General features: G+C 37.1%; 1 protein-coding gene across 1 annotated transcript in view; it reads left to right on the top strand.

The window, feature by feature from the left end:
• Positions 1-5,021, top strand: part of LOC126106469 (uncharacterized) — a 95,113-nt gene extending 90,092 nt beyond the window's left edge. The window contains exon 12 of the mRNA XM_049912755.1: positions 2,006-5,021. Within this exon, the coding sequence (XP_049768712.1) occupies positions 2,006-2,097 (92 nt within the window). The 3' untranslated portion in view covers positions 2,098-5,021. The remainder of the gene's footprint in view (positions 1-2,005) is intronic.
• The last annotated feature ends 10,467 nt before the right edge of the window (positions 5,022-15,488 follow it).

Below are 15,488 nucleotides of genomic sequence, written 5' to 3'. Positions count from 1 at the left end.
TGTACAATGAATAAAGAAAAAAATGACAGCTGCAGGTGGCATTAATCATCTGCACAAATCATTGCAGTTGTGGCCCCAGTTTCAATGAAGATTATTATGCTTGCATCATTCTGCACTAGAGTGGAAGGGATATTAGTTAAGGAAAATGTGATCCCAGTATTTCTACAAGTGATTGGAAGATGAGCCCAACCCAAGCCAGAGCACATATCCACATTGTTGTGGCAGCAAAAAGCTGTTACTGCTGTTTTGGTACTAGCTGTGAATGGTTGATTTTTCCAAGTGTTGGAGCTAAGGCTAATATTGTTGTTGATAGTGCAGATGAATCTGAGTAAAGTATACTTGGTGTGTTCAGAAAGTATCAGGAATTTATTGGTTTTTGGAAGTAATTTCATTTATTAATTTACATTAATGTTATCTCCTTCAAAGTAGTCCCTGCTAGATGTTATACACTTATGCCAGTAGTTCTTCCAATCTTTGAAACACTTCCGGAACTCTGTCTTTGGGACAGCACTTAGCTCTTTCAGTGATGTGCTTTTAACTGAGCAATGCTTGTAAAATGGTTGCCCTTTAAGGTTCTCTTTATTTCTGGAAACAGAAAGAATCTGCAAGGGGCCATATCTGGTGAATATGCAGGCCTTAGCATAATTATAATCTTGTCGTTCACAAATATTTCACAAACGAGCAATGAAGTGTGAGCAAATTCATGTGGCACAAATTTTGCTGTCACTTGTTTCATACACAAAACATCCACAAAGATTTCATGGCATGAGCCAGGTGATGGGCCAGCATCATCAGCAACTTCTTTGATTGAGATTTGGTGCTCATTCATTATCATTTCTTTCACTTTTTCCATATTTTTATCGGTTGTTGTTGTGCTAGAGTGTCCAATACACTTGTTACATTCAATGTCTTCATATCCATCTTGGAAACTTGGAAACTCCTCGTAAACCCTTGTTTTACTCATAGCGGACTCACCAAAAGCAATATTGAACATTTCCAAAAAAAAAAAAAAATTTACATGTTATTCAATTTTAGAGCAAAATTCTCTGAACCATTTTCAAAACAAACCAATAATTGCCACTTGTAAGCAAACACATGTAACCACCTTGACAACTGACAGCAGGCTAAACATCCAATATGACTATCAGAGTATTGATATGTTTCCGACAGAACACAACAACAATAAATCATGTAAATTGGGCTAATACAACCCGTGAAATTACAAAATTCCTATTTTTTTAACACTGCTTGTGTATGAGAGGAATAAATTACAGAATAAAGTGTTGGACTGTAGCTGAAAGGAATGTATTTCTACCTCTGGGAAAGTGATTGCTACAGAGAATTCTTGATGTAATTTTAAATTTCCTGTAACTTACCAAACGAAAGCGTTGGTATGTTGATAGAGACACTAACAAACACAAACACACACACAAAATTCAAGCTTTCGCAACCCACGGTTGCTTCATCAGGAAGGAGGGAAGGAGAGGGAAAGACGAAAGGATGTGGGTTTTAAGGGAGAGGGTAAGGAGTCATTCCAATCTCGGGAACGGAAAGACTTGTTTTCCCCCTAAGGTAAGTCTTTCCGCTCCCAGGATTGGAATGACTCCGTACCCTCTCCCTTAAAACCCACATCCTTTCGTCTTTCCCTCTCCTTCCCTCCTTCCTGATGAAGCAACCGTGGGTTGCGAAAGCTTGAATTTTGTGTGTGTGTTTGTTAGTGTCTCTATCAACATACCAATGCTTTCATTTGGTGAGATACATCATCTTACACAGGAAATTTAAAATTACTTTTCCCAAAAATTTAACCTTTTATAAGTAGGAAAATAAATTTTCTTTTGTAGCCTGAGTGTACATTGACACATGTTCTATTTCTTTTGTTGTAGTGATGAGTGGCTTACCTCCAACATAGCAGCTACCTATTGCTCATGAACATGTACTGTTTTCTAAATTTGTGCTTTAAAGTTTCAATGATGACTTGCAGTTTTGGTTTTCTAATTCTTTGCAGATACGGCAGTGGTTGAACCAGCCGTCCTCAGCAATATTGCGCTGTCTTCGTTGGCCACAATTGCTGTCACAGGAAGCAAGCTAGTGAAATAGTAAGTAGTACCTGCTGGGAGAAGATTTTGTGAGAAGTTTGAGGAGAGTTTGGGCTGTGCAAATACTGGTGCTAGTGTCTGTAGCTGTATGAAGATGGTATGTGGATTAATGAATGTATCAGGAATGTGAAATGTTTTAGGATAATTTGTAGTTTGAACAGGCTAGAATTTGCAGATGTGATTTGCCATGTCTACAATATTCATTCGTTGCTTTATTCGTTCCATTGTAAAACTGAGTGTACAGTTTTATCTCTGTGCAGCACTGCTGCTCCCAATGAAATGAAATGTTTTAGTAAAATTATTTGCAGAGATTATATTTCCTGAAATTGCACTGTATGTTTTTTATTATTATATGGAAAGTAAATCATATATAACAGTGTGGAGCTAAGTCACCAGATTTTGTTCCTTTTATTAAGCTATTTATTTAATATCATTTGAGACCTGATTAAAGAAGCTTAGATTGAATTATGTATATGTTTATATTTTCCAGTGATTTAATAGTTATTCACACTGGAACCAGTGTGTATTCTTTAGATAATTCATCTTAAAAGCCTGGTTTCATTGTTATCATTTTTTTGTAACGTGCCCAGTGTGATGATGAACTGAAAGAATTTAATGTATGGAAAGTTTTAATGTATTTGACAGTATGGTCCACTTCTGTGTGATGTTTGTTGTTGAGTAGTGTATTTGTTTAGTGTGTTAGTAAGATCGATGTCAGCAAGTGTTTCTAATTGTGTTAGTTGGAGTCTTGCTGTTTATGCTCGCAGCACATATCATCTGTTTTCTGCAACCTGTGTCTTGAAGTAACAGTTATTAGTGTCACTTTTTTGTATACATTATTGATGCTGAATGGATAATAGTTTCTGCAACAGTGTGTGTAATCCCAGAGTAGGTGTGTTTGCTATTCCAGTTCTGTTCGGATAGATAGTTATTCAATTAGTAAAGACTGCAGGAAGTACATGAGTCACTATTACAATCTTCTTGTAATTGGCATTTAATAAAATAACATTAGTGTACAAGATTTGCACTTGTACAGCTATTCCAAAAGTGAAAGAGGTGGAAAATAACAAAATAAATGTGCTGTATGTATTTTTGGAGCGAAGGTGTTCAACATTAAAGCCCTAAATCTTCAAAAGTGATAATTATCACGCTACCAAATAAAGTCTTTTACAGATTTTGTGCTGTCTTTTGTAAATTTGTAAATTCAGTAGCAGTTGCAGAATTAGAGATGATGTATTTCTAGTTCAGCCAGTGCTAACCACACTAACAAGATCTGTTTTATAACAGGGTTTTTTGTGCTGTGATCCTAAATTATGCAGTGGAGCATTATAAAGGCAACAAAACTGCATACATACCCATTTTATTTGTAAAAACTGAAAAGTGTTGGGAAGACAGGAGATAATGTTCTAAAAGTGTCCTTATGAAATTACCACAAATGGAAAAAGTTTTCACAATGAATTACAGTTTTAAAATGTTCTTTGTAAGTGTAAAATGATGTCTAATAACAGAAAAAAATCTGATTCTAACTGCACTTCCTCAAGATTGTCCAGTGGCAGTTACTGTGGCCTTTTTTGTGAACTAGTCTGACTTTTCTGTTTTGTTAGTGCTGTCTGTGAAATATGCATATGTATTCTTTCCTGTCATTCTCAAGGACAGATGATATGTCTGCAATCAAACTAGTTGGAAATTCTGAGCTATGCTGAAGAAGCTTTCCAGTTATCTTTTAAGAGCAGCTTATTGATTTGCCTGACATATATACTGAACCCTGCAGTAGCTTACGAATGTATGTGTAAGTACAAATTATTAGTTCCTGGATGTTGTATAATGTCTGCAGAATGGATATTTATGAAGTGAAATAGTTGTAGTGTGTATTTTGATTGTATTTCTGTGGAGATATACAAATAATGAAAAAATAAGTGTTCTGTTGAAAATTGTATTTCCTGGAATCAGGCTGGGGATATCTTCTTCAATTGGTGCTACACTATAGTCAAAACAAATACACTTGAGATCAGAAACCAGATTCTTTAAAGGAAAAAGTGTATGTATATATAAAACATATTTTTTTGTTTCTTCCATCTGTATATTTTGTACTTGAGATAATTTTTTGGATGGTGCTTTTGTAACTTAACTGATAATAATTATTATAATTTTACCATCATCATCATCATCATTGTTGTAGCCCATAGATGTTGTTAGCAGGGTCCCACTTGCATTTAAAAAGATTAACTATTGAGGTTTATCTTGTTGTAATTCACTTTAACTGTTTATTTTTTACTTCATCCTCACTATATGTTCATGAGAAGTGGAAGCAGATCATCATGTAGTTAAACTCCACTCAAGCCTATGAGACAGTTGAAAGTTATAATAAAATGTAAATACACAGTCATAATTTCTCCTGTATGGGAGGCTATGTTTGGCAATAGTTCTTTTAACCTAAAGTGTGGGACCTGCACATTTTGTTTATTTTATAAAAATGTTTATGCTGACCGTACTGTTTACACATGTATATGATATTTGAGATTTTCTGTGTGTGTGTGTGTGTGAGAGAGAGAGAGAGAGAGAGAGAGAGAGAGAATATTATAATCACTCTTTTGAGATACCAGTATTAATGTTAGATGTGTTTGTGTACTTGTTGTGTGGTCATAACTTGTATAAAACCAGAGATTTCATGGAAGAAACCTTTTTAAAGTTTTTTTTTCAGTACAAGTTGTTCTTCAGAAGGTAGTGCAATGCTAAAAGATTGAGCATATTTTTCTGTGACGGAAATGGAAGCTTTACGAAGCTGTGAAACATGAATAGTAGTCACATCTTTCTTGTAAACTCAATCAGATGCAGAAGCTGCACATGTTTGTGTGTCACAGCCAAGACTGCTTTTGTAACACTGTTAAGTTCATGCACTATGCCATATAAAATTTGTTACTTTAAGTTTTGTTTCTTGTTTGTTATTTTACTTCCTTTCCCTTCACCTGCTTTATTTTCCTCTTCCTTAATACACTATCTTTAAACTGTAAGTTTAGTTAATTGTAAAATAAACTTCATGAAAAGTGTGAATGAAAAGATCTTATCACAACTTCATTAAGAGTGATTTGATGTTAGTGTGACACACACTTTTTTTATCAGATGAGATCCTGTATAGTACAAAAGGCATTATAACTATTTGCTGCTGAATGAGAGGCTTATCTCACTAGGGGTAAGATAGATACTGCCTACAGGAAAATTAAAGAGACCTTTGGAGAAAGGAGAACCACTTGCAAGAATATCAAGAGCTTTGATAGAAACCCAGTTCTAAGCAAAGAAGGGAAAGCAGAAAGGTGGAAGGAGTATATAGAGGGTCTATACAAGGGTGATGTACTTGAGGACAATATTATGGAAATGGAAGAGGATGTAGATGAAGATGAAATGGGAGATATGATAATGCGTGAAGAGTTTAACAGAGCACTCACAGACCTGAGTCGAAACAAGGCCCACGGGGTAGACAACATTCCATTAAAACTACTGACAGACTTAGGAGAGCCAGTCCTGACAAAACTCCACCATGTGGTGAGCAAGATGTATGAGACAGACGAAATACACTCAGACTTCAAGAAGAATATAATAATTCCAATCGCAAAGAAAGCAGGTGTTGACAGATGTGAAAATTACCGAACTATCAGTGTAATAAGTCACAGCTGCAAAATACTAACACGAATTCTTTACAGATGAATGGAAAAACTGGTAGAAGCTGACCTCGGGGAAGATCAGTTTGGATTCCGTAGAAATGTTGGAACACATGAGGCAATAATGATCCTACGACTTATCTTAGAAAATAGATTAAGAAAAGGCAAACCTACGTTTCTAGCATTTGTGGACTTGGAGAGAAAGCTTTTGACAATGTTGACTGGAATACTCTCTTTCAAATTCTGAAGGTGACAGGGGTAAAATACAAGGAGCGAAAGGATATTTACAGTTTGTCAGAAACCAGATGGCAGTTATAAGAGTCGAGGGACATGAAAGGGAAGCAGTGGTTGGGAAGGGAGTGAGAGGGTTGAAGCCTCTCCCCGATGTTATTCAATCTGTATATTGAGCAAGCAATAAAGGAAACAAAAGAAAAGTTTAGAGTAGGAATTAAAATCCATGGAGAGGAAATAAAAACTTTGAGGTTTGCTGATGACATTGTAATTCTGTCGGAGACAGCAAAGGACTTGGAAGAGCAGTTTAATGGAAAGGACAGTGTCTTGAAAGGAGGGTATAAGATGAACATCAACAAAAGCAAAACGAGGATAATGGAATGTAGTCGAATTAAGTCAGGTGATACTGCGGGAATTAGATTAGGAAATGAGACACTTAAAGTAGTAAAGGAGTTTTGTTATTTTGGGAGCAAAATAACTGATGATGGTCGAAGTAGAGAGGATATAAAATGTAGACTGGCAATGGCAAGGAAAGCATTTCTGAAGAAGAAAAGATTTGTTAACATCGAGTATAGATTTAAATGTCAGGAAGTCGTTTCTGAAAGTATTTGTATGGAGTGTAGCCATGTATGGAAGTGAAACGTGGACAATAAATAGTTTAGACAAGAAGAGAATAGAAGCTTTCGAGATGTGGTGCTACAGAAGAATGCTGAAGATTATATGGGTAGATTAAATAACTAATGAGGAGGTATTGAATAGATTTGGGGAGAAGAGGAGCTTGTGGCACAACTTGACTGGAAAAAGGGATCGGTTGGTAGGACATGTTCTGAGGCATCAAGGGATCACCAATTTAGTATTGGAGGGCAGCGTGGAGGGTAAAAATCGTAGAGGGAGACCAAGAGATGAATACACTAAGCAGATTCAGAAGGATGTAGACTGCAGTAGGTACTGGGAGATGAAGAAGCTTGCACAGGATAGAGTAGCATGGAGAGCTGCATCAAACCAGTCTCAGGACTGAAGACCACACAACAACAACAACAACAACAACAACAAGAGGTACAGTTTAGAACTATGTTTTCTACGCTTAGACCTAAGGTTTTTAATCTTGATAGTTAATATCCTGTGACAAGGAGTGTTCATCAGACTAACTTTTAAATTCTTCATTCTAGAGAACATAAGGTTTTTTGTGTTTTGATGGGGTACATGTGTACAGACACCTACACTGATTTGTGTTTGCATTTATATTCACATATATTCCTGGATGAGAGAATGATATGTTGCACACTTAAGTGTATAGTATTCAGTACATTCACAAACAGTGGAAGGAATATTATTAAGTGGGCAGTATAACATTAACAGCGATATTCACTTTCACCTTTTGATCACATGAAAAAAAAAAAAGGAAAAAAAGCTCTTTGATTTCAAGGAATTACGATTGTGGGGTATTTTATTTTAGTTTTCATACTGTTGTTGGTGGATTTCCATTGAGGAGAATGTAAAATGTTAAATGTCTTGACACATTTTCCTTCTCAAGTGGTTGGAGATCAGAAACGATATAAGCATGGAACAACTTTTTATTTTGTCCAGAAAAAGTCAGTTAGTGAAAGGAAGCTCTGTTCACACCAGTACCATATCACCGTTTCTTTGATCATTTTTCTGAAAGCCGAAGCAGTGATGTAACAGAGAATGAATGTTGTTTCAGCAAATGTGCCGCCTCCTAGTATAATTATTGAAAAAGATACTACTTTCTTCGTTCGGAAGGCAAGAAAACATATTACAGAACCCAAAATTAGTTTGGCTTGTGCCACTTCAAGTTAAGAAATTAGTGACCCACAAGAGGAGGAATAAGGTTTGTTAAAAGGTGGTACATTGACACAGATGCTGTGCAGAAGAGCATGCAAGTTTTATTGCAGATATCCATCTTTTATCTGCTTTTTCTTGTTTTAATGTTCATTCCAAAGAATGCTTTCCAATGAGTCTCTTCGTCTCTGTATACAGGTAACTTGGGCAACCTACATACACTCAAGCTTTTGCCTCCCTGTATCATTTTATTACTTCTCTTTCTGTATGATTGATTCTTGTTTGCATGTGAATCGTACTTCATTTTGTAAGATTTGTCTGCACTGGATTTTGATGCAGTGTTCCTAATTATTGAAATAGAGTATTGCCCTACAATTCAGGAAACAAAGATTACAGCAATGAAATAAAAAATGCTTGAGAGGGCCTGTGTAAAATATAACTTATCTCATCAAAAGCTGACAGTGATATGCTACAGTAGTTCGCAAATTTTGAAATTCATTATGGCTTCCAAACAACAAGTTTTCACCAGGTTGTAGCAGTTTCCCTGGTCCCAGTCTCTTCTACCAAAAAAGTTTGCTGCAGGGAGTCTTCCTTGCTGTAGTACATTAATGCATCTAAATATGTTAACATGTAAAGCTGCATATGGACAGCTACACTGGATAAACTACTAGAGTAAATACTATCAGTCTGGACATGGCATTTCAATGTTTGTTCAAGAAGAGGCCTGGTTACTTTATATCTTCTAAAGTTGTTTTGTTCTCCTCATTGGAATTCTTCTCCATATGTCGAGACTTCAACAGTAGCTATTTTTAAGGGCAAAAATCAAACAATGGAAAATGAAAGATGGAATGTAACAATATTATGAAATGGAACATTTTTACTCACCGTATAGTTGAGATGCTGAGTCGCAGATAGGTGCAACAAAAAGACTCTCACAAATTACACTAGTTAACAAATTTAAACTATTTTTTCTGCATCTGGTCTGTAAATGGGTGGATTTACCTAATTTTGGGGTGCTGAATACACTAGTAAAATTAGTTTTTCTCTATGATGTGACATTTCCTAGATACACAGCAGAATAAAAAAATGGAAATAGTGAAAATTGACGCAATTAAGTCAAACAAAAATACACATTCAGAACGTTTGAAATCAATACTATTTTGTATGTATATATGGGCACGATGCCAAAAAAAGGTCCAAATTAGTTCATACGATATTTTCACCTTTAATCGTTTTTGGTTTTTAAAAAATGCTATGACTGAGCTTTCTTGTTTCCCATTTCATCACTCTCCCTAACAAGACCCCAGCAGTAGTCACCCATCATTCAAGGGTTCCAATGGCCTTGGTAAAGATGTTCCACGATAAGAATGTCTTGGTGAAAGCGTTCACCATACTCATCGCTTATGGCTCCCAAATTTTCTGGGAAGAAATCAAGGTGAGAAAGTAAAAAGTGAATTTTAACATTTTTCACTGCGGCATCAGTGCAGGCGCACAACTCTCCAGTGCGGCCCGGCAACGTGCGAGTGCGGGCCGGTAACACTGACGTGGCAGGCACTGCTCGGAGCCGACGCTCCTAAGCACGCCTGAGGTACAGGCTGACATCAAGACCTTGTAAGATCTGTAGGATCAAGTTCTATACTGACTTCATGATGACACCCTAGATGCATTACTTCAAATATGCTTAGACTGTATTGTGGTCATGTTTCAAGGTCTGTTTGCTGTCTGACACCTATAGGGGTCATAGGCGTCATTCAAATGTTCGTGATTTGTTGATAATGTAACAAAAAATACAATTCAAACAAGCACCAAATCCACTGCATTTAGGAAAAATTTGGATTCCAAAACGCAAATTCTCATGAAGGAAAAAAAGGGAAAAGGAAACTGGATTCATTTGAAATTATATTTACTTCAAATGCACATTTTTAAGATTGTCTCTGTTAGAGGTCATCAGTTTAGTAGCGGAACTGTCACAAAACAGATTCGAAAGCTGTGCTTCCACGCTATCGTCACTCTGCAATTCTTCTGCACCCTCTGAATGACAAGCTCCGTGGTATGCCTCGTCGTCACTGCACAGAAAATCACTGTCATTTAGTATACTAAGTAACTGTTCCTCTGTCAATTTAACACTTTTCCTGCTCCTTTTCACATTGGAAGGACCAGGTGTCGGTTCATTAGCCGCCATTACGAACAATATACATTCGATAACTGACCACACAAAACAAAAGTTTACACGCTTTGGTGCTAGCTTAGACGCTGCAACTAGACTGAGTAATCCGACAGTGAGTGCGGACGCTTATAAGTGTCAGCCGCACTGGCTCGTGGCTTGTTGTGACGCTTATAAGCGTCAGCCACAGCGAAAGTGTTAAGCGACGTTCTACACCCCATGTTCTTATAGATGTCCAACCGACCATTCACAATGGTAACATAGTTTTTGTCCTTTCTGTTACTCAAGAAGCCCTTCACAATTGCTTTAAAAGAAGGCCAAGCAGCTAATTGGATATCTGTGAGTTTGGTATCAAAGGTTGGATCTTTCAGCAATTTTCTTGTTCGTGGTTCAGCAAATATGCCCTCTTTCAGCTTTGCCTCACTTAATTTGGGAAACTTTTAAAGTTCTTGATAAGGCCCAACTTGATATGAAGGGGAGGCTAAATTATGTTATCGGGCTCAACCAATGGGGTATTGTCCACATTTACATTTCCAGGAACGTATGATTTCCTTATAGGCCATTCCTTGACTGTATAGTGATTCTTGGTGTCACGGCTGTCCCAAAGGCACAAAAAGCAGCAGTATTTCATGAATCCAGCCTGTAAACCTGTAAGGAGTGCAACAACTTTTAAATCACAGCAAAGCTGCCATTAATATTTCTAATATTTGATTGGCTGTAGCAGCAAAGCCATAGTTTCGTAATGCATGTCTACTGCATTAGCAAAAGGTACCGGTGGAAATGCATTGCCATTATGTATTAGTAACGCTTTCATGCCGGTTTTATTGCAGTCAATAAATAGTTGCCACTCCTGTGGATTATGTTGTACACCTAGCTGCTTCATCAGACCCTTGACATCTCTACATACACACATTGAATTCTGCATATCGAAATATTGAGCGAAGGAAGCTCCTCTTGATCTGAAACAGGAAATTTTTGTCCCTGGAGCTAGAAGGTTCCATTGTTGCAGTCTTGACCCCAAGAGTTCAGCTTGCTGTTTCGAAAGTTTTAGATCGTGAACTTTTGATTAAAGAGCTAAGGCGAAGTGTCATGATACTGTGGGTAGTACTCTTCTATATATTCAATACTTTCTTATTCCCTTGACATGGTGTCTGGTTCCGTGGCTTTTAAGTTACAGACAGGAACAGGCAACCCTTCATCACTGAAGAGACATTGGTTACTTTATTTTATGTCTAGTTTTGCTTGAATGTCCCGAAATATTTGTAAGACAGTAACAGTCTGAATAATGGTCATTAGGCTCACACCACATCATCGGGACAGTGAATGGCATGGCTCAGCTCTGCTGATACTTTTTTCTAATGTTGACCCATACTATCTACTATAAGAATATGGGACACTTTTGTTTAAAGACACAGTATAAGGAAGATTGGTGACGTGCGATGCAGCAGTTATGCTAAAACGAAGAAAATAGCTAACTGAGCACCAAAGGCAATGGAGATCTGCATTCTACCAATTTTATGCTTTTTGATAAAAAAAGATATCAAATCCACTATCTTTCATAGGAAACACTCACTTAGGATCTCTTTCACACCATTGGATTGCCACACCAACCATTTACTGACAATCTGTAGATCTTCTAGCTCCCCTCTGCAAATCAAAAACAAACAATTAAACATCAAAACAGAAGAACAGCAAATAATGAAATACTGAATACGAAAAATAAAAAACCTTTAAAAACTCAGAAATGGTATATGTTAGAACATTTTGAAAGGTATACACAGCTCGCACACACACGACTGCAGTCTCTGGCAACTGGAGCCACACTGGTGAGTAACAACTTTCCTTTTCATAATATTGTTATTTTTAATTGTGAAATTCAGTGTGGCTTTTGGGATTGCTACTACAGTTTCTATAATAATACTTCATGTTTTTACTTTAATAAAAAGGGATGAGGGGAAGCTAGGTTACCTATTTGTCCAAGTGAAATAGGAAAACACTTATATCTAGCTATGTAACAAAAGCAATGCTTTATAGGAGTCTCTCACAATTCACACATCAATGTATTGGTGTGAGCTTTGATCATACTATCTCAAGGAGCACCACAAATATTAAAGAAAGTCTAGAACAGTTTATTGTGTAAATCACAAGTTTTGTGACGCAGATAACCAGTTTCGGTCAGTTCAGTGGGCATCTTCAGATCCATAATCCCAGAACTTGCAACGTATTAGACATTGCAATTTAGGCAACAAAGTGCTTTGAAAGGACACCAGACTCTGAAATACAGAAGACCACCTACTATTTCCACTGAGAGTGTCAGATAATCATATCAAATATTAACTGTAACTTAACTGTCTTTTTGTCCAGTAAGTTTTAGATCAGATTAATGTTTCCTGAGGCAAGATTATCACTTATATCACTTTTACTTACATCAGAATAACCAACCCATTATATCATGAGTGATACATGTCATCATACATGATACACGACTAGAGCCTGCATTTTTATGTACAGAAAATGGATAAAATATTTGAGAAATATTTTATTAAATATTTAACAAAACTGGTAATTTCAAGTGAAATCGTCTTTTGAATTAGTCCACAGCCTACTATGTTATCTTGATATACACTTGCACATAACTGACTTTTGGAAAGTACATCAAGAAGCCACATTTTACAGTACTTATTCTTTTTTAATTTGAAAGTCTCTGCTGTGCTAATAAAACAAATTATTTTCTACCATATCTGTTTACTAAAATGCCCATCTTAACTGAATTTTTGAAGCACTATGAACATCCAGGAACTTATCCAAACGTGTTATAGTCACAGACTGTCGCCCATCAGAAAGAGTGTTTTTGTGGAAGGAAAATGATCTCTACATATGACAGATGCACTGATGCAAATTTTAGGAGATGAAATTTTCCTGGAGAGATGCCAACCTGAATTTCATCTTCACTTCCTTGGAGGATACTGCAAATTGCAGCAAATGTTGAGTAACCTAGATTTGTTGCCAAAACAGTGTGAAATGTATTCACTGTTCTGTGCCCAATATCAGCTGTAATGTCAGTCAGCTTGCATTTGACATTCTCAACAGTTTCTACAAGAGATGTTCAATAAGTGATGCAATACTATTTTTCCTGAATCCAGGTTGGTTTTATTCAGGATTCCAATACAATATATTATAGATGATTGATGAACTGTATGATGAGATAAAAGAAATTATCCAGATAGTGAAGGGAGACGAAAATTTAATACTCACGGGTGACTGGAATTCGGTAGTAGGAAAAAGAAGAGAAAAAACGTAGTAGATGAATATGGAATAGGGATAAGGAATGAAAGAGGAAGCCACCTGGTAGAATTTTGCGCAAAGCATAACTTAATCATAGCTAACACTTGGTTCAAGAATCATGAAAGAAGGTTGTATACATGGAAGAGGCCTGGAGATACTAGAAGGTTTCAGATAGATTATATAATGGTAGGACAGAGATTTAGGAACCAGGTTTTAAATTGTAAGACATTTCCAGGGGCAGATGTGGACTCTAACCACAATCTATTGGTCGTGAACTGCAGATTAAAACCGAAGAAATTGCAAAAAGGTGGGACCTGGATAAACTGACAGAACCAGAGATTGCAGAGAGTTTCAGAGAGAGCATTAGGGAATGACTGACAAGAATGGGGGCAACAAATACAGTACAAGAAGAATGGGTAGCTTTGAGAGATGAAATAGTGAAGGCAGAAGAGGATCAAGTTGGTAAAAACATGAGGTCTAGTAGAAATCCTTGGGTAATAGAAGATATATTGAATTTAATTGATGGAAGGAGAAAATATAAAAATGCAGTAAATGAAGCAGACAAAAAGGAATACAAAAGTCTCAAAAATGAGATCGACAGAAAGTGCAAAATGGCTAAGCAGCAATGGCTGGAAGAAAATGTAAGGATTGGAGGCATATATCACTAGGTGTAAGATAGATACTGCCTACAGGAAAATTTGGAGGAAAAAGAACCACTTGTATGAATATCAAAAAAATGGTTCAAATGGCTCTGAGCACTATGGGACTTAACATCTATGGTCATCAGTCCCCTAGAACTTAGAACTACTTGAACCTAACTAACCTAAGGACAGCACACAACACCCAGCCATCACGAGGCAGAGAAAATCCCTGACCCCGCCGGGAATCGAACCCGGGAACCCGGGCGTGGGAAGCGAGAACGCTACCGCACGACCACGAGATGCGGGCTATGAATATCAAGAGCTCAAGAGCTCAGATGGAAACCCAGGTCTAAGCAAAGAAGAGGAAGCAGAAAGATGGAAGAATTATATAGAGAGTCCATACAAGGGCGATGTGCTTGAGGACAATATTATGGAAATGGAAGAGAATGTAGATGAAGATGAAATGGGAGATACGATACTGAGTGAAGAGTTTGACAGAGCACTGAAAGACCTGAGTCGAAACAAGGCCCCGGGAGTAGACAACATTCCATTAGAATTACTGATGCCCTTGGGAGAGCGAGTCCTGACAAAATTCTACCATCTGGTGAGCAAGATGTATGAGACAGGCAAAATACCCTCAGACTTGAAGGTAGGTGTTGACAGATGTGAAAATTACCGAACAATCAGTTTAATAAGTCATGGCTGCAAAATACTAACATGAATTCTTTACAGACGAATGGAGAAACTGGTAGAAGCTGACCTTGGGGAAGATCAGTTTGAATTCTGTAGAAATGTTGGAAAACGAGATGCAATACTGACCCTACGACTTACCTTAGAAGATTGTTTCAGGAAAGGCATACTACATTTCTAGCATTTGTAGACATAGAGAAAGCTTTTGACAATGTTGATTGGAATACTCTCTTTCAAATTCTGAAGGTGTAAAATACAAGGAGCGAAAGGCTATTTACAATTTGTACAGAAAACAGATGGCAGTTATAAGAGTCGAGGGGCATGATAGGGAAGCAGTGGTTGAGAAGGGAGTGAGCAGGGTTGTAGCCGATCCCTGATGCTATTCAATCTGAATATTGAGCAAGCAGTAAAGGAAACAAAAGAAAAATTTGGAGTAGGAATTAAAATCCATGGAGAAGAAAAAAAAAAAATGGAGGTTCGCCGATGACATTGTAATTCTGTCGGAGACAGCAAAGGACTTGGAAGAGCAGTTTAATGGAATTAACAATGTCTTGAAAGGAGGATATAAGATGAACATCAACAAAAGCAAAACGAGGATAATGGAATGTAGTCGAGTTAACTCAGGTGATGCTAAGGGAATTAGATTAGGAAATGAGACACTTAAAGTAGTAAAGGAGTTTTGCTATTTGGGGAGCAAAATAACTGATGTTGGTCGAAGTAGAAAGGATATAAAATGTAGACTGACAATGGCAAGGAAAGTGTTTCTGAAGAAAAGAACTTTGTTAACATCGACCATAGATTTAAGTGTCTGGAAGTGGTTTCTGAAAGTATTTGTATGGAGTGTAGCCATGTATGGAAGTGAAATATGGATGATAAATAGTTTGGACAAGAAGAGAATAGAAGCTTTCGAAATGTGGTGCTACAG

Source organism: Schistocerca cancellata, chromosome 10 (assembly GCF_023864275.1).
Source record: "Schistocerca cancellata isolate TAMUIC-IGC-003103 chromosome 10, iqSchCanc2.1, whole genome shotgun sequence".
Taxonomy (NCBI): Eukaryota; Metazoa; Arthropoda; class Insecta; order Orthoptera; family Acrididae; genus Schistocerca; species Schistocerca cancellata.
This window is presented reverse-complemented; position numbering and strand designations above follow the sequence as displayed.